The sequence below is a fragment of the Dendrobates tinctorius genome, unplaced genomic scaffold, assembly GCF_039654945.1.
Source record: "Dendrobates tinctorius isolate UK_male_01 unplaced genomic scaffold, ASM3965494v1 ptg000005l, whole genome shotgun sequence".
NCBI lineage: Eukaryota > Metazoa > Chordata > Amphibia > Anura > Dendrobatidae > Dendrobates > Dendrobates tinctorius.
Window position 1 is genome coordinate 30,334,471 of NW_027361673.1, and position 23,054 is coordinate 30,357,524.

General features: G+C 45.8%; 1 protein-coding gene across 4 annotated transcripts in view; it reads left to right on the forward strand.

The window, feature by feature from the left end:
• The window catches only part of METTL6 (methyltransferase 6, tRNA N3-cytidine), a 53,496-nt gene that overhangs the window by 5,416 nt on the left and 25,026 nt on the right, over window positions 1-23,054 (forward strand). For all 4 annotated transcript variants that reach the window (XM_073569189.1, XM_073569180.1, XM_073569171.1 and 1 more), the window contains exons 2-3: window positions 13,328-13,638; window positions 18,031-18,165. In XM_073569189.1, the coding sequence (XP_073425290.1) occupies window positions 13,339-13,638; window positions 18,031-18,165 (435 nt within the window). In that variant the 5' untranslated portion in view covers window positions 13,328-13,338. The remainder of the gene's footprint in view (window positions 1-13,327; window positions 13,639-18,030; window positions 18,166-23,054) is intronic.

Genomic DNA, 23,054 nt, shown 5'->3' on the forward strand with positions numbered 1-23,054 from the left:
ATTGAAGCAGTCAATCAGACTCTGGGTATTGACGATGATGTCTCCCTAACCGCAGGTCATAAGGTATCCTTTAAGAAGACCAGGAGACCACATAGAGTATTTAGCACTCATCCTGAGTTCGAGGATATAGTGCAGCGGCATAGGGAACGTCCAGACAAACGTTTTTCAGGACAAAAAACGCTGGAAACGAGATATCCGTTCGCATCGGAATTTTGTAAAAAATGGGCGGAATCTCCGGTAGTGGATCCCCCAGTGTCACGCCTAGCTTCAAGGTCCTTGTTGTCAGTACCTAGCGGTTCTTCCATTAAGGACCCCACGGATCGACTCATAGAAGGTTTAGCTCGCTCGGTGTATGAAGCATCGGGATCAGCGCTCTTTCCTTTTGCGGCAACATGGGTAGCCAAAGCCATGATGTCATGGTCAGATTCTTTAAACAAGGTCCTACAGGATAGAGATTTGCCGACAGAAGTGGCAGAGATAGCAAGTCAGATCGCGATGGCGGGTGACTATTTAATTAATGCATCCTTGGATGCGGCTAATGGCGCGGCTGTAGCGGCAGCAAATGCAATCGCCATTAGGAGAGCCTTGTGGTTAAGGTTATGATTCTATTTCTAAGAAGTCTTTGACTTCCCTGCCTTTTCAGGGTAATCGGCTATTTGGGGAGAAATTAGACAAGCTCATTTCAGATGCTACAGGGGGAAAAAGCAGCTTCCTTCCACAGCAAAAGATTAGGCGGCCTTTTCGTCAACCTCAGGCGCGCTTTTGAGCATTTCGCACCCCCGGGTGGATGGCAGCGGCCAGTACCTCCACCCCAGCTTGCTATAACCAAGACAAGGAGCGTCAGGTCACGTATAGAACCAACCCGCTGGGTAGGATGCGGGGCCGCCCGCCCAGATCAAGGGGGGCCAGGTCCCAGAAGCCCTCAGCGAAATGACTCGAGGCATCCAGTACCCGAGGACAGAGTAGGCGGACGTCTGCGCAGGTTCTGCCGCGTCTGGGTCGCGGTGGTGCGCGACACATGGGTGGCAGAATTAGTGTGTTCCGGGTACAAAATAGAATTTGTCAAAGATCCGCCAAGACGATTTTTTTCTTTCCCGGCTTCCCAAAACAGAATCCCGGGCAGAGGCATTGCTAGGGGCCATCGAGGTGTTGCGGCGCAACGGGGTCATTGTCCCTGTACCAGAGTGCGAGAAGGCCCAAGGATTTTATTCCAATCTGTTCGCAGTCCCCAAGAAGGACGGAACAGTAAGGCCGGTTCTGGACTTAAAGCTCCTGAACAGGTTCATCAGGGTTAGGCGTTTTCGCATGGAATCTCTCCGGTCGGTCATATCATCCATGGAGCACGGAGAATATTTGGCCTCGATCGATGTCCAGGATGCCTACCAGCACATCCCTATTTTTCCCCCGCATCAAAGGTTCCTTCGGTTTGCAATCGAGGGCCGGCATTTTCAGTTTGTGGCCCTACCTTTCGGGTTGGCCACGGCACCCAGGATATTCACGAAAGTGATGGCGGTCGTCATGGCCGTTCTACATTCTCGGGGCATAGTGGTTTTGCCGTACTTAGACGACCTCTTAGTAAAGGGGCCGTCCTTTCGGGCATGCAAGGAGAATGTGAGCATCACACTGGATACCCTATCTCGCCTAGGATGGTTGATCAACGGGAAGAAATCTTCCCTTACCCCAGCTCAGAGGATTTTATTCCTGGGGATGATTTTCGACACTTCCCGAGGGTTGGTAATTCTCCCTCAGGACAAGGCTCGGGCGCTCCGGCAGGGAGTCCGAAGTCTTCAACAACCGGGCCCTCACACTATCCGGTTCGGGATGAGGGTTCTAGGAAGGATGGTGGCGGCGATGGAAGCAATTCCGTTTGCTCAATTTCATCTCCGTCCCCTGCAGCATGCTCTCTTAGCGGCTTGGGACGGGAGTCCGTTCTCCCTCGATCATCAGTGCAGGTTGCCCTCTTAGGTTCGACGGTCGCTGCAGTGGTGGACACACGACTCCTCTCTTCGACAGGGTAAGCCTTTTCCCCCAGATCATTGGTTGGTGATCACGACCGATGCAAGTCTTTTCGGCTGGGGGGCAATCTTCCGGCATCACACGGCCCAGGGGCAATGGTCGCCTCAGGAGGCTCGTCTTCCGATCAACCTGTTGGAGATTCGAGCGGTGCGGTTGGCGCTGCAGCGTTTTCAGCACTTGCTAGCAGGACGTCCAGTCCGAGGACAGTCAGACAGTGCCACGGCAGTGGCATACGTGAATCACCAGGGAGGCACGCGCAGCAGGGCAACCATGCGCGAGATAGAGCATGTGCTCCGTTGGGCCGAGAGGCACCACTCGGTAATCTCAGCAGTTCACATACCAGGTGTGGAAAATTGGGCAGCAGATTTCCTAAGCCGACAGGGCGTTGCGGCCGGGGAATGGTCCCTTCACCCCGAGGTCTTCCAGCAGATTTGCCAACGGTGGGGGACTCCAGACGTGGATCTGATGGCGTCCAGGGAGACCGCCAAGGTGAGCACGTTTGTCGCTCGGTCTCAGGACCCGCGAGCGATCGCGGTGGATGCGTTGGTCCTACCGTGGAGCCAGTTTCGGCTCCCATACCTGTTTCCCCCACTGCCGCTTCTCCCAAGGGTCATCAGAAAGATCAAGACACAGGGGGTCCCGGCAATTCTGCTGGCCCCGGACTGGCCCCGTCGAGTATGGTACGCGGATCTAGTGCAGCTCCTCGCAGACGTGCCTTGGCGTCTACTGGAACGGCCAGACTTACTGTCTCAGGGGCCGATCTGCCACCCGAACTTAGGGGCCCTGTGTTTGATGGCATGGCCGTTGAATCTTGGATTCTGACCCAGGCGGGATTTGGGCGTGAAGTGGTTGCGACAATGGTTAGCGCCCGGAAGCCGGCCTCGGCGAAAATTTATCATAACTCTTGGAAGGTTTTCTTTCATTGGTGTCGAGAACACGGGGTTGCGCCATTATCCTTTTCGGTCCCCAACATCCTGGCTTTTCTGCAGTCCGGCCTGGACGCAGGGTTGGCGCCAAGTTCCCTTAGGAGGCAGATTTCGGCCTTGTCGGTCCTTTTTCAGCGAAAGATCGCTACCAATATGCAGGTCAGGACGTTCATTCAGGGGGTTTCTCATTTGGTGCCCCCCTATAGAGCACCTATAGACGCCTGGGACCTTAACCTGGTCCTGGGTGTCCTACAGGAAGCCCCGTTTGAACCATTACAGGAAATTTCATTGTCATATCTCTCCAGGAAGGTGGTATTCTTGGTAGCCATAACTTCCATTAGGCGGGTCTCGGAGTTAGGAGCATTATCCTGCAGAGCTCCTTTTCTGACCGTTTTTAAGGATAAAGTAGTCCTTAGACCACCGCCGCCTTTTCTGCTGAAGGTCGTGTCCTCTTTCCATATTAATGAGGACATTGTTCTGCCTTCGTTTTGTCCAGCGCCAGTACACAGAGTGGAAAGGGCGCTCCACTCTTTAGATCTGGTAAGAGCTCTCAGGAGGTACGTGTCAAGGACAGCACCTTTTCGCCAGACGGACTCGTTGTTTGTGATTCCGGAAGGGCGCAGGAAGGGTCTCGCAGCCTCACGATCAACCATAGCCAGATGGATTCGCCTAACTAGTCAGGAGGCTTACCATATTAGAGGCGCACCGATTCCAACAGGAATAGGGGCGCACTCTACTCGGGCAGTGGGCGCCTCTTGGGCGCTTCGGCACCAGGCTTCGGCAGAGCAGGTATGCAAAGCAGCAACCTGGTCCAGCCTGCACTCTTTTTGTAAGCATTACAATGTGCATACTCAGGCCTCGTCGGATGCGAGTCTGGGTAGGTAAATTCTCCAAGCAGCAGTGGCACACCTTTAGACAGGAGGGCATGCGGCTTGGATCGGTGAGTTGTCCTCCCACCCAGGGACTGCTTTAGGACGTCCCACAGTCTCTGTGTCCCCCAATGAGATGAAGGAGAAACATGGATTTTTGTGAGTACTCACCGTAAAATCCTTTTCTCCGAGACGCTCATTGGGGGACACAGCACCCACCCTGATAGCCAGTTGGCTCTTGTTTATTTAATTAGTATAATTCCTTATTTAATGTATGGTGGTCCTTTTTCAGACATATGATTTTCTGCGTTAAGGCTAATTTTTGGATGTTCTCCTACTGCTTTTGCACTAAACTGGTTTCCGCCCGCTATCGGGGCGAGGGTGTATGCGGCGGAGGAGGAGCTAACTTGTTTTTTGTATGCCTAGTGTCAGCCTCCAGACCGCAGTAGCACACACCCACAGTCTCTGTGTCCCCCAATGAGCGTCTCGGAGAAAAGGATTTTACGGTGAGTACTCACAAAAATCCATGTTTTAAAGGAAAAGTAATTGGACAATTGACTCCAAGGCTATTTCATGGACAGGTGTGGGCAATCCCTTCGTTATGTCATTCTCAATTAAGCAGATAAAAGGCCTCCATCCAAAAGGAACTGGTGTTCCTACGGGAGAGTCAGACCAGGATTATGGCCTTTTTGAAATCCATGGAGTCCCGTTTGTCGGCCACACAATCCGTTTCTGCCCAGTCCTCGGTCCTGCACCCGATGCCGCGCCTCGGCAAGCCACCCCGATATAGCGGGGACCCTAAGTTTTGTCGAGGATTACTGAACCAATGCCGGTTACATTTTGAGCTTTTGCGGCAGCACTATCCCACTGAGCGCGCCCAAATTGCCTTTATTGTTTCACACTTAGAGGGGGAGGTGTTAGCATGGGTGAACCCCCTCTGGGAGCGCAATGACCCACTCGTCTCTCAGCTTTCCACCTTTTTGGACACCTTCCGCAAGGTGTTCGACGAGCCGGGTCGGCTGGCCTCTATCACCGAGTCCCTCTTTAACCTCCATCAGGGTACGCTACCGGTAGGACAGTATGCCATCTGTTTTCGTACCTTGGCCTCCGAACTCGGTTGGAACAACGATGCTCTCGTAGGGATCTTTTGGCGTGGCCTGTCCGGTCGGATCAAAGACGTACTGGCAGGTCGGGATACTCCCACCTCTTTAGAGGATCTGATCTCTCTGGCGACACGCATTGACCTGCGGTTTCAGGAACGTGCCCGTGAATTAGCCAGAGAGAGGAGCTCCTCTCGCCTCCTCCGTTCCTGCTCCATGAAGCCGGGAAACTTCTCCGCCTAGGGTTGATAGGAGAGGCCTCCCTAGGTATACGTGATTCCTCTCCCCCCTGCTCGTGTCCGTATTATTGAATCTCGGTGCCAAGCGTTATTCTGAGGAGGCTTTTCTGGATTCTGGCACAGAGGGGAATTTTATCACACTCGAGGCGGTTAAAAAATACCGGATTCCTGTCAGATCCCTGGAGACTCCTCGGTCGATTGTTTCGGTCAATGGTACGTCCGTGCAGGAGACCGTTACCCAGGCCACCGAAGAGATCGAGCTGCAGATCGGAGCCCTGCACCTGGAGAAGATCTCCTTCCTCGTCTTGTCTACCACGTCTCACACGCTTCTTCTAGGCCTCCCTTGGCTACGGACTCATGAGCCAACCCTGGACTGGCGGTCGGGCAAGATACTCCGGTGGGGACCGTTCTGTCAGGAGAAGTGCCTGTTGCCCGTCCGTCCGATGAACTCTGCCGGTCCATCCCCGGCACCTACAGGTCTGCCTTCGGCTTACTGGTCCTTTGCAGATGTCTTCGACAAGAAGGAGGCCGAGACTCTGCCCCTCCATCGGCCATATTACTGTCCGATTGACCTCATTCCTGGTTCTACGCCACCCAGGGGTAGAATATACCCACTATCCCCTGCTGAGACCCAAGCTATGTCTGACTATATCCAGGAGAACCTTGCGAGAGGTTTTATCCGTAAGTCCTCCTCGCCCGCGGGAGCTGGATTTTTCTTTGTAAAAAAGGACGGCTCCTTCCGTCCTTGCATAGACTACTGAGGCCTGAACGATATCACGGTCAAGAACAAGTACCCATTGCCATTGATCCCGGAGCTCTTTGACCGACTTAGAGGAGCTCGAATTTTCACCAAACTGGATCTTCGTGGGGCCTACAACTTGATCCGCATTCGTTCCGGGGATGAGTGGAAGACCGCCTTTAACACCAGAGACGGTCACTACGAGTACTTGGTCATGCCCTTCGGCCTCTGCAATGCCCCAGCGGTGTTCCAGGAGTTCGTGAATGACGTCTTCCAGGATATGCTGTACTCCTGCGTGGTAGTCTATCTGGATAACATCCTCGTTTTTTCTCCAAACCTCTCCGCCCAAAGAAAGAACGTGCGTCAAGTCCTCCAGCACCTGAGGGAGAACCGCCTTTATGCCAAGCTCGAGAAATGTGCCTTCGAGCAAACGTCCCTGCCATTCTTGGGGTACATTATCTCAGAATCAGGTCTACGCATAAATCCGGCAAAGGTGTCTGCCGTCCTCGATTGGCCACAGCCCCATGGGGTGAAGGCAATCCAACGCTTCCTTGGTTTTGCGAACTACTACCGACAGTTCGTTCCTCATTTCTCCTCATTGGTTCGCCCCATCTCGTCCCTTATCTGCAAGGGAGCTAACCCAAAGGCTTGGCCCTCTGAGGATGAAGAGGCCTTCCAGTCGTTGAAACAAGCCTTCAGGAGGCTCGTCTTCCGATCAACCTGTTGGAGATTCGAGCGGTGCGGTTGGCGCTGCAGCGTTTTCAGCACTTGCTAGCAGGACGTCCAGTCCGAGGTCAGTCAGACAACGCCACGGCAGTGGCGTACGTGAATCTCCAGGGAGGCACGCGCAGCAGGGCAACCATGCGCGAGATAGAGCATGTGCTCCGTTGGGCCGAGAGGCACCACTCGGTAATCTCAGCAGTTCACATACCAGGTGTGGAAAATTGGGCAGCAGATTTCCTAAGCCGACAGGGCGTTGCGGCCGGGGAATGGTCCCTTCACCCCGAGGTCTTCCAGCAGATTTGCCAACGGTGGGGGACTCCAGACGTGGATCTGATGGCGTCCAGGGAGAACGCCAAGGTGAGCACGTTTGTCGCTCGGTCTCAGGACCCGCGAGCGATCGCGGTGGATGCGTTGGTCCTACCGTGGAGCCAGTTTCGGCTCCCATACCTGTACTCGGTTCTGCCTCCTGGCACACACTCTGATTCTGTGCTCTGTCTCGTACTCGGTTGTGCCTCCTGGCACACACTCGGACCCTGTGCTTTGTCTCATACTCAGTTGTGCCTCCTGGCACATGCTCTGATCCTGTACTCAGTCTCTTACTCTGTTGTGCCTCCTGGCACACGTACCAATCCTGCGCTCTGTCTTATGCTCAGTTGTGCCCTCTGGCACACACCCTGCTCCTGTACTCTGTTACACCTCCTGGCACACCTGCTGCCTGACTCAGTGCTCTGATGTGCTCCTTGCACGCATCCTGCTTCACTCACACCCGGATGAACGAAGTCTCAGTATACCACGTGTTCCCGTGTCCACGCTTTACACGTTCCTGCAGACACATTCACCCACCCCTTGACAAAGGCTATCTGGCCGAAACGTGCGTTGGGGGTGGTACAACCAGGTAGGACCTTTACTATCGACCAGTCTGAGGTAATATTATGTAGTTTAAATTCTTTCTCTGGATGTTGACATGTTCAGTGCATAGTATGCGTGGTGGTAGGTTCCACCACAGGGGGTAATGATACCTATGGGCCTCAATATACATTATGACTGGCTGTTTGTATTACTAAGGGATGATGTAGGATTTTCTAACTTTGTATTGTTTATTGCTGTATTCACTATTATCCCTGTGGTCACATACCTGCATGTGCCCCATTTTTTGCCCATGTGCTTTTTATGGTCATATTGACTCTTATCTCACTGCTTCTTGTACCTTGGATTTATGCTAATAAAGTTATTTTTGTATTTTGTATACATTTCTTGTATTGGACTTTCTTTCGCCTTTTTTCTTTTATATATTTGATACGTTCACCCACTCGTGTCTCCTGTGAGCCGGCCGCCTGGTGCCAGCAGTCGTGGTGCCTCACCCCCTGGGGCTTGCCCCTGACACTCCCTGTATAGGGGGTGGTCTTCACTAGGTCAGCTCGCCCTGGGAGGGTTGGTGTCACGACCCAGAGGGTCCACTCCAGGAGTCGTCACACTTTCATTTGAGGGTATCCACATTAAAATTGGATGAAGGGTTTAGGAGTTTCAGTTCCTTAACATGTGCCACCCTGTTTTTAAAGGAAAGTAATTGGACAATTGACTCCAAGGCTATTTCATGGACAGGTGTGGGCAATCCCTTCGTTATGTCATTCTCAATTAAGCAGATAAAAGGCCTGGAGTTGGTTTGAGATGTGGTGCTTGCATTTGGAAGGTTTTGCTGTGAAGGAAACATTCGGTCAGAGGAGCTCTCCATGCAGGTGAAACAAGCCATCCTTAAGCTGCAAAAACAGAAAAAACCCATCCGAGAAATTGCTACAACATAAGGAGTGGCAAAATCTACAGTTTGCTACATCCTGAGAAAGAAAGAAAGCACTGGTGAACTCATCAATGCAAGAAGACCTGGGCACCCACGGAAGACAACAGTGGTGGATGATCGCAGAATAGTCTCCATGGTGAAGAGAAACCCCTTCACAACAGCCAACCAAGTGAACAACACTCTCCAGGAGGTAGGCGTATCAATATCCAAATCTACCATAAAGAGAAGACTGCATGAAAGTAAATACAGAGGGTTCACTGCACGGTGCAAGCCACTCATAAGCATCAAGAATAAAAAGGCTACACTGGACTTTGCTAAAAAAAAAAAAACATCTAAAAAAGTCAGCACAGTTCTGTAAGAACATTCTTTGGACAGATGAAACCACTCTACCAGAATGATGGAAAGAGAAAAGTATGGCGAAGGCGTGGTACAGCTCATGATCCAAAACATACCACATCATCTGTAAAGCACAGCGGAGGCAGTGTGTTGGCTTGGGCATGCATGGCTGCCAGCGGCACTGGGTCACTAGTGTTTATTGATGATGTGACACAGGACAGAAGCAACCAAATGAATTCTGAGGTATTCAGAGCCATACTGTGTGCTCCGATCCAGCCAAATGCAGCCAAACTGATTGGTCGTCGTTTCATACTACAGATGGACAATGACCCAAAACATAAAGCCAAAGCAACCAAGGAGTTTATTAAAGCAAAGAAGTGGAATATTCTTGAATGGTCAAGTCAGTCACCTGATCTCAACCCAATTGAGCATGTATTTCACTTGTTAAAGACTAAACTTTAGACAGAAAAGCCCACAAACAAAAAGCAACTGAAAACCACCGCAGTGAAGGCCTGGCAAAGCATCAAAAAGGAGGAAACACAGCGTCTGGTGATGTCCATGAGTTCAAGACTTCAGGCAGTCATTGCCAACAAAGGGTTTTCAACCAAGTACTAGAAATGAACACTTTATTTACAATTATTCTGTCCAATTACTTTTGGTCCCTTTAAAAACAGGGTGGCACATGTTAAGGAGCTGAAACTCCTAAACCCTTCATCCAATTTTAATGTGGATACCCTCAAATGAAAGCTGAAAGTCTGAACTTCAACTGCATCTGAATTGTTTTGTTTAAAATTCATTGTGGTAATGTCTAGAACCAAAATTAGAAAAATGTTGTCTCTGTCCAAATATATATGGACCTAACTGTATATAGCACCATCATATTCCACAGCACTTTACATACATTATCATCACTGTCCCCATTGGGGCTCACAATCTAGATTCCCTATCAGTATGTTTTTGGTTTGTGGGTGGAAACGCACACAAACACAGGGAGAACATACGAACGTCTTACAGATGTCCCCTTGGTGGGATTTGAACCCAGGACTGGCAGGACCTCAGTGCTGCAAAGAAACAGTGCTAACCAATGAGCCAGTGTAATGCTATAATATTTCTATCCTACCTGATCTATATGGTAGAAGACAACTACCAATATCACCATTTTTGTTGTTACACTTCTGAAGCATAATGTTAGGATCGGCGGAACGCACTAAATAAAAATATAAATAAAGTGCGTTCGCCGCTTGGGGTCCACCGTGCAGTAGGTGAAATAACCGCTGCTAAGTGGTGGCAGGAGCAATATGGCGGAATTGCACACAGGGTTAAACTCAACCCAGGTGCGCAGAGCAAGCTCAGTTAAACTCACGGAGATGCCAAAGTACAAACACAAATGACTGAGCCTGTTGTAGTCACAGTACTCAGTAAAAAACGCACACACGGTATACGGTCACAGGAGTAGCCCAAGACGGCGGCACTACGTCCGTCTAGACCTAGCGTGTGCTCGGCGTTGCAACTGCGAACGCAAAGGAGGCTGCTACTGTAGCGCGGCGTGGACACTGCCGCCAAACGACAAAAGGCAAGGCGCAAGCGCAATGTCGGACGCTAGCAGCTGTGCAAGTTGAAGCAGAGGAGCGCTGGCGCTGAAACTAACTCAGTCCCTATCCACATGCGTAATATCGGGGAAGGGGTTTCAAATGAGCCAGTCACCAGAATCATACATCTGTCCTCATACACACAGCAGCAAGTATGACTATACTAGCGCATGGCGGAACAGCCATGCGCACCTTTTATAGCAGCCGGGACCTTTTGCACGCTTCCAGATCTCTGAGATGGACCAATGAGAACTGGAGCGGGACCTGAGCACATGACTATGGGAGATCGTCCCATGAGCATGCCCAGTAAGAGGACAGAAGGACTTAGCCTCAGGAGAGATTTGCTGCAAGACAATCTCCTCTGCAATCTCTTTTGCAGTGGAGAAATAGGAGGAAAGTGCAGAATGTAAGGATCTGGATCCCTGCTGAGTGAATGCAGGAATCCGACTCCTAACACATGTTCCATTCGTGGCAGGTGTTGTGTTAAAAAGTTGACACCTGGCTCAGTGGCAGGTTTTTCAATCTGACTTTTAATTTTTTTTTCTGGACAACTTATCAAAAAAATCACAGACAGACAATATTTTTTAAGAATAAAATAAAAAAAAAGTTGCTAGCTCACCACATAGAGTCCAGTATGCACAGAACACCGTGATCCATCCGCTCGTGAAATATAAATATTTTTTACTAACACATTGGAAAACCATAATAAATAATTATGATCTTTCAAGAGGAGATATATATATATATTGTTTGTGTCAGGAATACACTAAGACACTTTTAGCACTATTGCATTTTATTAATTCGTTTATCTGTTATTTTTTCTGTAATTCATTTGAGGAGTGGTATACATAAATATATTATTCTATTTTCTATGTTGTTATGAGCTCTGCTTAACAAGAATTTTAGCTTTTTCATGAGAAAATAAATTTATCATTCTTATGGTTCATTTAAAAAAATATTCAGAATTGAGAGTCCTCAGTGGTTGATACCTTTTAATGGCAAACTGAAAAGATGGTAACACATTGCAAGCTTTCGAGACTACTCAGGTCTCTTCATCAGGCATTGACTAATACATTAGTCCATGCCTGATGAAGAGACCTGAGTAGTCTCGAAAGCTTGCAATGTGTTACCATCTTTTCAGTTTGCCATTAAAAGGTATCAACTACTGAGGACTCTCAATTTTGAATATTCTTCTATCTACTGGCTAACACGGTACAAAGATATACATCTTTCCTGTATTAATATGGTTCATTTAAGTATCTATAGTGTAATTTAGCATTAGTGCTCATATATTATGGATATAATGTCCTGAAATTTTATAGATGCTTTCTAATTCAGTTTGAACTTTAGGCCGGGGTCACACTAACGAGGAATACGGCCGAGTGAGAGGCGCTAACAGCACGCATTAGACACGGACAAATGATTCTCTATGGGGTCCCTCGCACCAGACGTATATTTCTCATCCGTATCCTACGGTCCGTGCCAATCGCAGCATGCTGTGATTATCAGCGTACTACGCCCGTAGTACGCCAATGCAAGTCTATGGGTGCGCAAAAAATACGGATTACACACGGACCACACATGTGACTTGCGAGAAATACGCACCCAGTGTCTTTTAGCAAAGCCGGCAATTCAGTGCGCTATACAGTAAACTCACACTGACAGGTTTAATAAAGAAACAAAAGAATAGATATATACACATAGAATACATATATATATATACACGTCATTGAGACACACATATATATATATGCATTCTAGGTGTCTATATCTATTCTTTGGTTTCTGTCAGAAACCCTGTCATACGGCTCCATTATATGTCCATTTTGCAAGCCTGCGAGAAAATCTCGCCATACGGATTACATACGGATGCTTACATGCGCAAAATACGCGACCACACCTTGCTTACGGATGACATACGGAGCACTGTTTAGGGGTCATTCATCCGTATTACGCATGTAAAATACTGACCGTATTTTGCGTCGGTTAGTGTGACCCCGGCCTTAGGATTAATCTATTATCCACACATTGCTTGGAAAATAACTGTTTTCATATATATTGAACCATGTAAGCACCAATTGTACCAGATAGTACTTTTTTGTATAAGTATTTATTTTCTCTTTTTTTTTTTTATTTACTTTGATCATTAGCTCATTAATTGGGTATTACTGATCCTGTGTTCTCAGGTCCATTTGTGTGTCTACCCACTATATTATTAGAATTAATTTTTACCAGTTGTTTGTTAATAATGTTAATAAAGATTGAATTTTAAATTTATTTGGCATATACTTTTCGTAATTTATAGGTTTAATAATATTTTTATGTATTGTCCTGGAATTTCGGAATGGTCGGCAACCCTGATCAGTGGTTAGCACTGCAGCCTTGCAGAACTGGAGTCTTTGGTTTAAATCCCACCAAGGACAACATCTTCAAGGAGTGTGTATGTTTTCCGCGAGTTTGGGTAGGTTTCCTCCTGGTAGACCCACTGGGCACAGTGATGACAATGTCTGTAAAGCACTATAAGCAAAGATAAATAAAAAGCCCACCACAATTGTAGTCAAAACCTGATTTAACTCATTAGATGCCGCAGAATGTTAGTAATCTTATTAGGCTGACAGAACTATTTCAGTATATTGTCTGAGCAATCAGGGAGATTAAAACATTAACATTTTTCAAAATATTTTAAATAAGATGCTAATTCACTTTGTTTGTCCCATTGGATAGGTGAACCTCTAAAAGGAAAAAAAAAACAAGTCCAAACTATTACAATAATTCTGCATTGTGAACGCTATAGAAAAAAGTCAACTCACTTCTCCCCAAAATAAAAAAATATACAAAGTGCTAAAAATCATATGTACTCCAAAATAGGACCAATAAAAACTGTACAGCTCACCATGGAAAAAAAGAGGTCCATTATTGAAAAAGTAGAAGATTCTGAGCCCCAGACAATTATAAATTTATAACATATGAACATTTTGTCTACTCTTCTCATCAGATTGGAAAAACATGGCATCCGGTACTCTTTGTGTGGACGAGTCAGCGGGGGACACGGACTCGACTTGTGGAAGATGGTCTTCATCAGGAGTACCTTTTCAGAAAAAGGCCGATAAATTAGAACTTCCATCCACTTATGTTGCCCCGAGCGTCCAGACTGATGTTACATTGGTGTCCGAATTCAAGCAACTAAAGCTGGAAAAAGAAGCACAGAAGAACTGGGACCTTTTCTACAAGAGAAATAGCACCAATTTCTTCAAGGACAGACACTGGACAACCAGGGAGTTTGAGGAACTTAAAGCATGCAGGGAGGTGGGCCTCAAGATAGTGTACTTTGGTCTTTTTAGTTATTGCATTGATTCAGTTAGTTGTCCCATAAGAAAACTGGGTCATTTTACAAATGGTGTTAAGAAATGAAAAATGGATTGCAATGTTTTAGAATGGCATGAAGGGAACATCTCACAAACAAGAGACAGGATAGGGTAGAAATGTATGATCGGTAGCAAAACAGGCTGCTGGGAAAGTGACTGTAGAAGGAAAGCTTACAGCTTGCTACTGTGATCTCTTCCTCATAAATGGTTAAAAGTTATCCTCTCTTGAGATGTTGTATATGAACTTTTTTTAAGTTGTCCCCCAAACAATGAGAGGATATGTCTTCAAATTCATTCTATTAGAACTTAATAAAATAGCCCCCGTCACACAATTCAAAAGGCAGCCAATCATAGTGACATATCAGGACCGGCTTCTGTCTGAAGAAACACAGCTCCCAAGACCCGTATCTCAGCTGATGCAGAGCTGTACCGTAAGCACAGGTACCTCCTTGAGTGAAGAAGGGGTGTGATAGGAAAATCAAGCTTCTCAGCTGACCGACTGTGCATGAGACAGTAAGTCTGGAGGAAAAAAAAATGCTTTCTGCTCAGTCAATGAAAAGATTTGTTTTCCTGTCAGAGCCCCTCTTCGACAGCTCTACAGTATCCATGCTTACAATACAACTCCTCTGTCAGTTGAGATATAGTTCTCATGAGCTGTGTTTTTTGAGACTGCAGCCCATCCTAATACACGACTAAGACGAGTTGCCATATGAAATATGTGACGGCGCCATTTTATTACATTCTTGGAGAACCCCTTTAATTGTCTTTTTATGTACATCTAATCACACCCCTGTTCTGTATCAGTCAATTTGTTTGTGGTGTTTCCTGGCATCTGGATAGTAGATATTTTTTGGTCTCAAAGTGGATCTGTCAGCAGATTTCACTATACAAACTGCATACATTATTAATATTTGCCCAATTGGAGTGCACTCACTGGTACATTATAAGATAGATCTCTTAGGCTAGTTTCACACTAGTGTTTATTCCATGCAGCGCACGGCGCCGCTAAGCCACGCCCCCTGCCGGCTCCCTGCCCGCCCCATCCGGTCATCGCCGCCTACTATCGCACATGGACGCTTGTGATCTACGCACCCTATCTTTAGCAGCATGTTGCATTTCGGCGCACCTTCAAAAGTGCACAGCGCACGCCAAAATCCTACTAGCGCACGGCCAGCGCACCCTATGCAAAAGATAGGGTGCGCAGATCGCAAGCGTCCATGTGCGATAGTAGGCGGCGATGACCGGATGGGGCGGGCAGGGAGCCGGCAGGGGGTGAGGCTTAGCGGCGCCGTGCGCTGCGTGGAATAAACGCTAGTGTGAAACTAGCCTAACGCCTGATTAGACTGGCATATTTACTTTTAAAATCCATGTCAGAATGGCTGTATAATCCTGATAAGATGAACATTTTAGGAGTCTGAGTACAGAAAGAAATAACTCATTAGTCCTTATTTTTTGTGGGAGAGTTATAGTTTTGAATGACACCGACTGTTTTGCTATGTAATGGAAAGTGGGAAAACGTTTCAAGTGAGATGAAATATTAAAAAACACGCAATTCTGCTATTTTTAGGGTTTTCTTTTTACAGTGTTCATTGTGCAGTAAAATGTCCTGTCAACAATTCTTCAGGTCTGTGCAATTAAGTTGATTTCACACTTGTCTGGATTTGTATTACCTTCGATAATGGAGCCATATTGTTTTGTGAGTGCTGAGCTGCAATTTTTCTTGGTACTTTTATTGGTATTTTTGGATTATCTATATAATGTAATTTATGGGTTAAATAATTTAATATTTTGATAGATCAGACTTTTACAGATCCATAAATAAGCAGATTCGGTATCGCTGTATTTTTTTTTTTTCATTTTTTTTAAATTTCTTTATTTTTGGATGGGAAAAAGGATTCAAAATTGTGTGTTTTTCTTTATTTTTGTTTCTTTTTTATTGTATTTTCTCCATAAGGGACTAGATCCTGCATTTGTACTATATACTGCAATACTTCAATATTGCAGCATATAATGAAAATCAGGGTTTCCTGATGGGTCGCCCTCTCACCCAGGGCGGCGGGGTACTTGGTACCGGGCCCGCGGATCTCCACGAGTGAGGTTGTTGTCACGGCAGCTATGACCCGGTTCGTGGCCCTGGGCGCCCATTGTAAATAGCAGAAATGTTCATTGAATGATTTGTGACGCCACCTGTGGTGTTCGGCAAGAAAGGTGTTAAGCCGGCGCTGCAGACAGATCCTCTGGGATAGATGGTGTAGTGCAGCAATGATGTGGCCCTCCACAGGTAGGGCAGTTGTCCCAGGGCAGTGTAGGTGAGGAGATAGGGGAGAGACGTAGATGGTGCAGTGTCAGGCACAGAGATGTAGCAGTGCAGAGGGTGTTGGCGCAGGAATAAGCGGAGGACACCAGGGCATGTAGTTCCAAAGCTTTACTCACAGTCTGTTGAGCATACAGGTGCCCGCATCCGTGCCGTGTCCTCCGGGTCAGGAGCCCAGCCAACTTCCAGGCAAGATGAAGTACTCCGTTTCAACACTCTGCCAACATATGTGCCTTTTCTGAACGTCTCCCTTTGGCGCCTATAGTGAAGTACTCTCAGTACTGAGTTACACTGGAGTTCCTCCTGTCAGATGTTCCTATCAACTCTACTTGTACGGCAGACAGCTGTAGCCTGCTTCGGGGACTCCTTGCTACCAAGTCCCAGCTCACTCACGTTGCTGTTGTGCCCCCAAGTCTTGTGTGGGAATAAAGTGGTGATAACTTCTATTCCTCTGGTGTCTGCTGCAGGACCATTAGTATCCGTACAACCTCGGGGACCGGACCCCGGCCTTGCGCTGTGAACTTGGGAAGGGTTCTGCTCTAACCCTAATCCTCAGTCCTCCTTTTCTCCTTACATTCCGTTCAAATCTATCTTTCTTATGAAGAGTCAGGCTTTCCATCAATGTCTCCTTCCTGTGCCAGCAGACCCAGGTCACTGAGGTCCGCTGCAGCACTTCCTTTGTCCATCCCTCTCTGGGTATCTTCTCTCACAGACTCCTTGAGTCCGACTCTCTAAATCCTAAACTCTTCCCAATCTTTTGGTGCAGACTAGGCTCCACCCACCTCCCAGCACTCTTCGTGTTCCAAGCAGGGAGCCATCAAAGGTGCTTTGCTACACTACTATGTTGTGTGTGGTTAGGTGTCTCCACCTTACCTGAATGGTGGGGCACCACACCTCAGGAGGAGGTGCCGTACCTCTGTGGCGACTGAACCCTCAGGGGCGCCACACTATGAAGCCCAGATTGTGGCACTCCCACCAGTATCAGCCATAATGTGCTTTTACAGCCATATACGCGCTGTATGGGGAAGAACATGGCATCCTCGTACTATAGCCGCTGCTTAGCATTACTGTTTATCATCATTTAAGCGAATAGCAGATAGAGCTCAGTGCTTTATATCTGGCTGCTGCTGGAGTGAATTTCAGTTTAATGGCGACATGCCAGGCGTCAGACTCCCAACGATGTCATGTTGAAGATCTATGCTATGGAGAGGTCTTTGATGAAAAAGGTTTGTCTACTATCAGGACAACCCCTTTTTAAATGAAATAGTCCCCCTTGTAATAGAAAAAAAACATATAATCACCTCCCACACTGGTGCAATTCTGGCTATGTCAGCGCTGGGTCGGCCGAGCTTCGTGTGAGTTTGTTATGCCACATCAGCAGCCGCCATTAGGCTTTTGCACATTCGCCACTTACGCTTTTCTGAAATTCATCCGAGGGAGGTAAGAGCGCAGTAGCCCAATAGCAGCCGCTGATAGGCCGCAGGACTCATGTGGCATAACAATGTCTCGAGAACTGCAGCTGACCCGGACCCGCACTTCTGAAATAGGGCCAGTATGTAAGGCAAACCAGACAACCCCCTTAAGTCGTGAACAACCCCTTTAATGCCAGTATTATAAATGAAAGGTAGCATTAAAGTGGTTACACAGCAGCAGTCAGAGGTAGCTGTTAGAGGCCAGTGTTGGCTGTATTAAAGAGTTGAGACTAGTGGAGGTCACGCTCTCATTGTACATCTATGAGACTCACAACAAGGCTCTCTAGCCACACTCTAAATCCCTAAACTTACATTGAGAAAATTAAAAAGTGACCTTGGCTCCACGTAGCAGACACTGTGTGACTCAGCAGGTCACAAATGCGGTCACGTTACACCAAAGTGTTGCTGAAAATGGCAGTCATTGAGTGTGCTACTGCACTCATTACATGTGCACTTATGATTGCTAACAAAGGAGTAAAAGCAAAAAAAAAATTTTTTTTTTTTTTTTTTTTAAAGGCGATGACTAATTATGCCCTTTTTTTTTCAGTTTGAAAATCAACAACTGATTATGTTAGAAGCTGGATGTGGCGTTGGCAACTGTTTATTTCCACTATTAGAGGAAGACCCTAACCTCTTTGTGTACGCATGTGACTTTTCTCCTAGAGCCATACAGTTTGTAAAGGTTTGTACGTTACATTTCCTAAGTCAGTCACATAGGTTGCTAAGTTAAAGAGGTGTTCCAAGGACTAGAAAAAAATGTCTGGCTTCCATGTAATGAGTCCTCAAACCCACCCTGTTACCTTTTTGTTTTTTTGTTTTTTAAGTCCCCTTCAGCCCACTGCAGCTATTCGTGAGGTTTGTATTTACATCCTGAACTTTCATCCTAGTTTCTCTCTTTGCCTTTAAACTACACTTTCTTAGAGACTTAACCAGAAAAAAAAATGAACTGGAGTATAAGTTGGTATGCATGCAAAATGTAGGAGCATATTCACACTGGCCATTAAAAATACAAAACCTAAGATGAAAACATAATGAACATATACCCTGCTGTAAGTAAATAAGTAAAAGCAATAGTGCATATAACTAATATAGGGTACTTAGTAAATCCGTTTTTGGTAAGGTGTATCCAAATCAGGATGGTGATAATCTCTGGCTTTTATTCATTCTGTGTCAGAAAACTATGAACAAAAAGTGATCAAAAAACTTTATATACCCCAAAATGGTACCAAAATTATCTCCAACTTGTTGCTCAAAAATTAAGCTGTCATATAGCTTTGTTCACAAATCAATAAAAAAGTTACAACTCTAATAATATGGCGACAAGATAATTATTATTTTTTTCTCACCGACCCTAAGAGTAAAGCCGTCTTAACACTTATACTGGTAGGTAACCGCACAAAAATAAAAATAAGAACTATTGTTGGACTGCTCTCTGTTTATTCATTCCACCTTCTGAAAAATCAGAACAAGGCTGATCACAAATGAAAAAATGACATTTTTACCACTAAAATGTTATTTCCATGCATCAATGTTAGAAAATTCTTTGACGCACCTGTGGGTTGAAAATACTCACTACACCCCTAGATGAAATCCTTAAGCAATGAAGTCTCCAATATGGGGGTCACCTGGGAAGAGGGGTATTACCAAGCTCAGAAGAAAGTAGGTAACAAACTGTGTGGTCTTCTTTTTCATGTTACCACTTGAAAAAGTGAAAAAATTAGGGCTAAAGCAACATTTCTTTGGAAAAAAATGAACATTTTCAGTATGACGATCCAATGTTATCAAATTCTGTGTAGCACCTGTGAGCTCAAAATGCTCATTATACCCCTGGATAAAATTCTTGAGGAGTCTTGTTTCCAAAATGGGTATATTTGTGAGGGTTTTCTGGTGTTTGGCTGCCTTATTTGCCGGGCAAATGCAACATGGCGCTTACAATATATTTCAGCCAAATTTATGCTCCAAAATTCAAATAGTGCTCCTTCCCTTCTGAGCCCTGCCGTTTGCTCAGCAGAAACTGGGTAAAAAATGATGGGGTCCACTTTCTCGTGCTATTCCTTGTAAAAGTGAAAAAAATGGGGCTAATGCAACATTTGAGAGTAAAAAAAAAATATATATATATATATATATATATATATATATATATATATATATATATATATATATACACACACAGTATATTCAATTCAAAGAAGCTTTATTGGCAGGACCAATTAAACATTAGTTTTGCCAAAGAACATGTACAGTAGGGAATAGGGAGTGGGAACTGTGAGGATAATGGGTGGGGACTGAAGGAACGATGGATGGGGTACAGGGTGGGGGCTAAGGAAGTCCATGGCATATCATGATTGCCTTTCTCGCAGCCTATGGCATGCGCTCACATACTGCGCTGCAATCTCCACCGCGCTCTCTTCTTCCCCCAGCAGGATTTGTTTTCTCTTCCTCCTTCATGGAGCTGAAATTCGGGAGGAGATCGGATAGTCTCGTGAGGTGAGCATCCCTCACTGCTGAGTATTTGGTTCAGTGTAGAAGGAAGTGGGTCTCATCCTTCAGGGCCTCCAGGTCACAGTGTAGGCACAGTCTGTCTTCCCTGGGCTTGTAGCTCTTTCTGTGCCGGCCAACCTCGATGACCAGATTGTGGGCACTGACTCTATACCGGCTTAGGATCTGGCGGTCTCTGGCGTCCGAGAGTTTCTCCAGATATGGAGCCAGTCTGTAGCCTCTCTGTAGACTCTGGTACATGGTTAGTTTCTGAGAGCTGCTGATCTTATTTGTCCAGTCACTTGTGTACCTCTCCTGCCCCTCGTCTACCATCTTCCTGATTCTGGCTTTTGTCAGGCTGCTTTGGTTGACGGTTCGGTCAGGTTGGGTTTGGGTGAGCTGTTCCAGGGATCCTGGTTTGTGGGGACCACCGATATGTAGTTATGGTGATGGAAACTTGGGTTGCTACTCTGTAGGTGAGCCTGGAAGGACAGCGCCCTCTTCAGGACTCATAGGTGCAGTGAGAATCTGCCCAGCTCAGCCCGGCAGGCACTGTTGGTGGTGCTCCGATGGACTTGGAGGTGTTTACAGAATTCCAGGTGGAATATTTCTGTTGGACTGGAATCCCACTTTGACCAGTCTGGGTATGTGTGAGGGCACCAGACTTCACTGCCGTACAGAAGGATTGGGGTGATTATGGCATCGAAGATTTTTAGCCAGACCCTCACTGGCCGCTTCAGATGGTAGAGTTTCATTCGGATGGAGTAGAAGGTTTTGCAGACCTTGTTCTTCAGGGTCTCTATGGCTTGTTTGAAGCTCCTTGACTGGTGAATTTCCAGACCCAGGTAGGCGTATTTGTCCGTTTCTGTAAGAACGCAGTTGTTTAGCACAAAGAGAAGGTGCTGGTTCGATCTTGGCTTTCTCCTCTGGAACACTATGATGTTGGTTTTCTTTGCATTGATCGGTAGTGCCCATAGAGAGCTGAATTTCTCCAAGATTTTTAGGTTTTCTTTCTATATATTTTTTTTTCATTCAACTTTGCATTAATTCCTGTGTTGCATTAATTCCGGTGTAGTATCTGAAGGGTTACAATATTTTCTAACAGCAGTTTTGAAGTATTTGAGGGGTTGCGATTTTGAAATTGATGTTACTTTTGGGAAGTTTCTAATACATGGGTCCCTCAAAGTCCATTTAAATCTGAATAGGTCCCTAAAGAATCAGGTTTTGTAAGTGTCTTGAAAAAATGATAAATTGCTGCTCAAATTTAACCCTTCTAACATCCTAACAAAATAAAATGACATTTGAAAAATGATTCAGATGTAAAGTAGACAAGTGGGAAATGTTATTTATTAATTATTTTGTACAGCATGTCAAACTGGTTTAAGGATATAACAGTTGAAAGTTTTAAAATTGTGAATTAAAATTTCGTCCAATATTTTCACAAATGCAAAACATATCAACCTACAGTCACAGCACATGCAGCTGTGGCGCTGATCAGCCTGACACGCTCCAGGAAGCTGGGATCCCTCTGCAGCTTATTCAGTAAGCGCTGTAGCTTGCTGAATAAGAGGGAACCCGAACAAATTCGCTCAACAATATTCACATTACAGCATAAGTAATTATTTAATTTTATAAAACAGGTCATTACTAGGGATGAACGAATGTGCTTGGTGATACTCAGACATCACTCGAGTATCTGGGTGCCCGGATGTGCTCTGCACTCGAAGAGCATTGACTCGTGCTTGGATTTGAAGCTCGAATCCCCGTCAAGCATGTTTGGCGCCTGTTACACAGCCAATAAGCATGCAAGGATTGCCTGCCAGTCACTGTAATGCCATAGCCATCTTGGTGGTGGCATTACTGTGATTGTCTGGCCACATTGCCTCATTAGATGTTATGAAAGGACAGGCGCCGCCATGCTCGGCACACTGAAGTCATTGCACTGCTAAGGGACAGTTATGATTGGAGGGAGAGAGAAGATACCCAGGCCTGTTTATTCACAGATTAACTAATCAGAGTCCTCTAGTGTTGATACTGGTGCTGATGCTGAACCATCATGCTAACACTCCTTTTAAGGGCTAATCTTGTGCTTTGCTATTTGTATTCTTCATTTAGCTTAGGGACAGTTGCAGAAGCAGGGAGAGTGACAGAATACAGCATCTAGGCAGAGCTTTTCAGTCCTTTACTAAATGCATAGCTATTGCACGTGAACGCATTCTTTTTTTTTTTTTCTTTTTTTTTTTCTTTTTTTTTTTCTTTTTTTTTGTGCAAAGCCTTTATAAGTGTAGGAGTACATCAGCCATACTTTCAAAATATTTGAATGAGGCCTGCAAGTTGTTGCCTTCAAGGGTCTATGGATGACTGTGCTCCTTATCAAGTTTTCCTGGCTTTGCACTTTATGAGTGTAGAAGTGCTGCAACTACACTTTCTTATTTTCTTTTATGAGTTACTCTATTTGGTGCTTTCAAAGATGTATGGATGACCAGCCTTCTAATTTGCTTCTGGTTGCACTGTGTGCATAGCTTTTATGAGTGTAGGAGTACCATAACTAAATTTTGTTCATAATATTTGAATGAAGTTGGTGCATTCAATGGATGGATGTCCCTGCTTGTAATTTTTGGCAGTCTTTGTACTTAGTGCATTGCCTTTATAAGTCTAGGAGCACCACTACATGACAATTTGAACAGAATGTCTAGGAGGCCCTCCTTTATGTTTAATATAGAGTGTATCTGACTCCCTCTTCCATCTAATTTTTGTCCATTCTTGCTTCCTTCATAAATTACACTGAAATTTCCAGTTTTTTAATAAAAAAATAAATTTTGGTTCTCTTAAATTATTTTTCTTTAATCTGTACAAGTCCTTATACAGGAAAGGATTTTTCTTAACATTTTTTTTCCTGAAAATTCCAATTTCTTGTCGATTGTTTTGTTGTCGGTCCTTAAAGTGGACTAAAAGTATGATATCATTGTTCTCAGCAGCAATCTGGGAGTCAGATATGCTTCCAGGGGTCCTCCCCATGTTGTTCTTCCGTTCAACACTTTTTCCATCCATTTCAACATTTTCACTATCCCCCAGACCTCCTTGTAGAGAGTA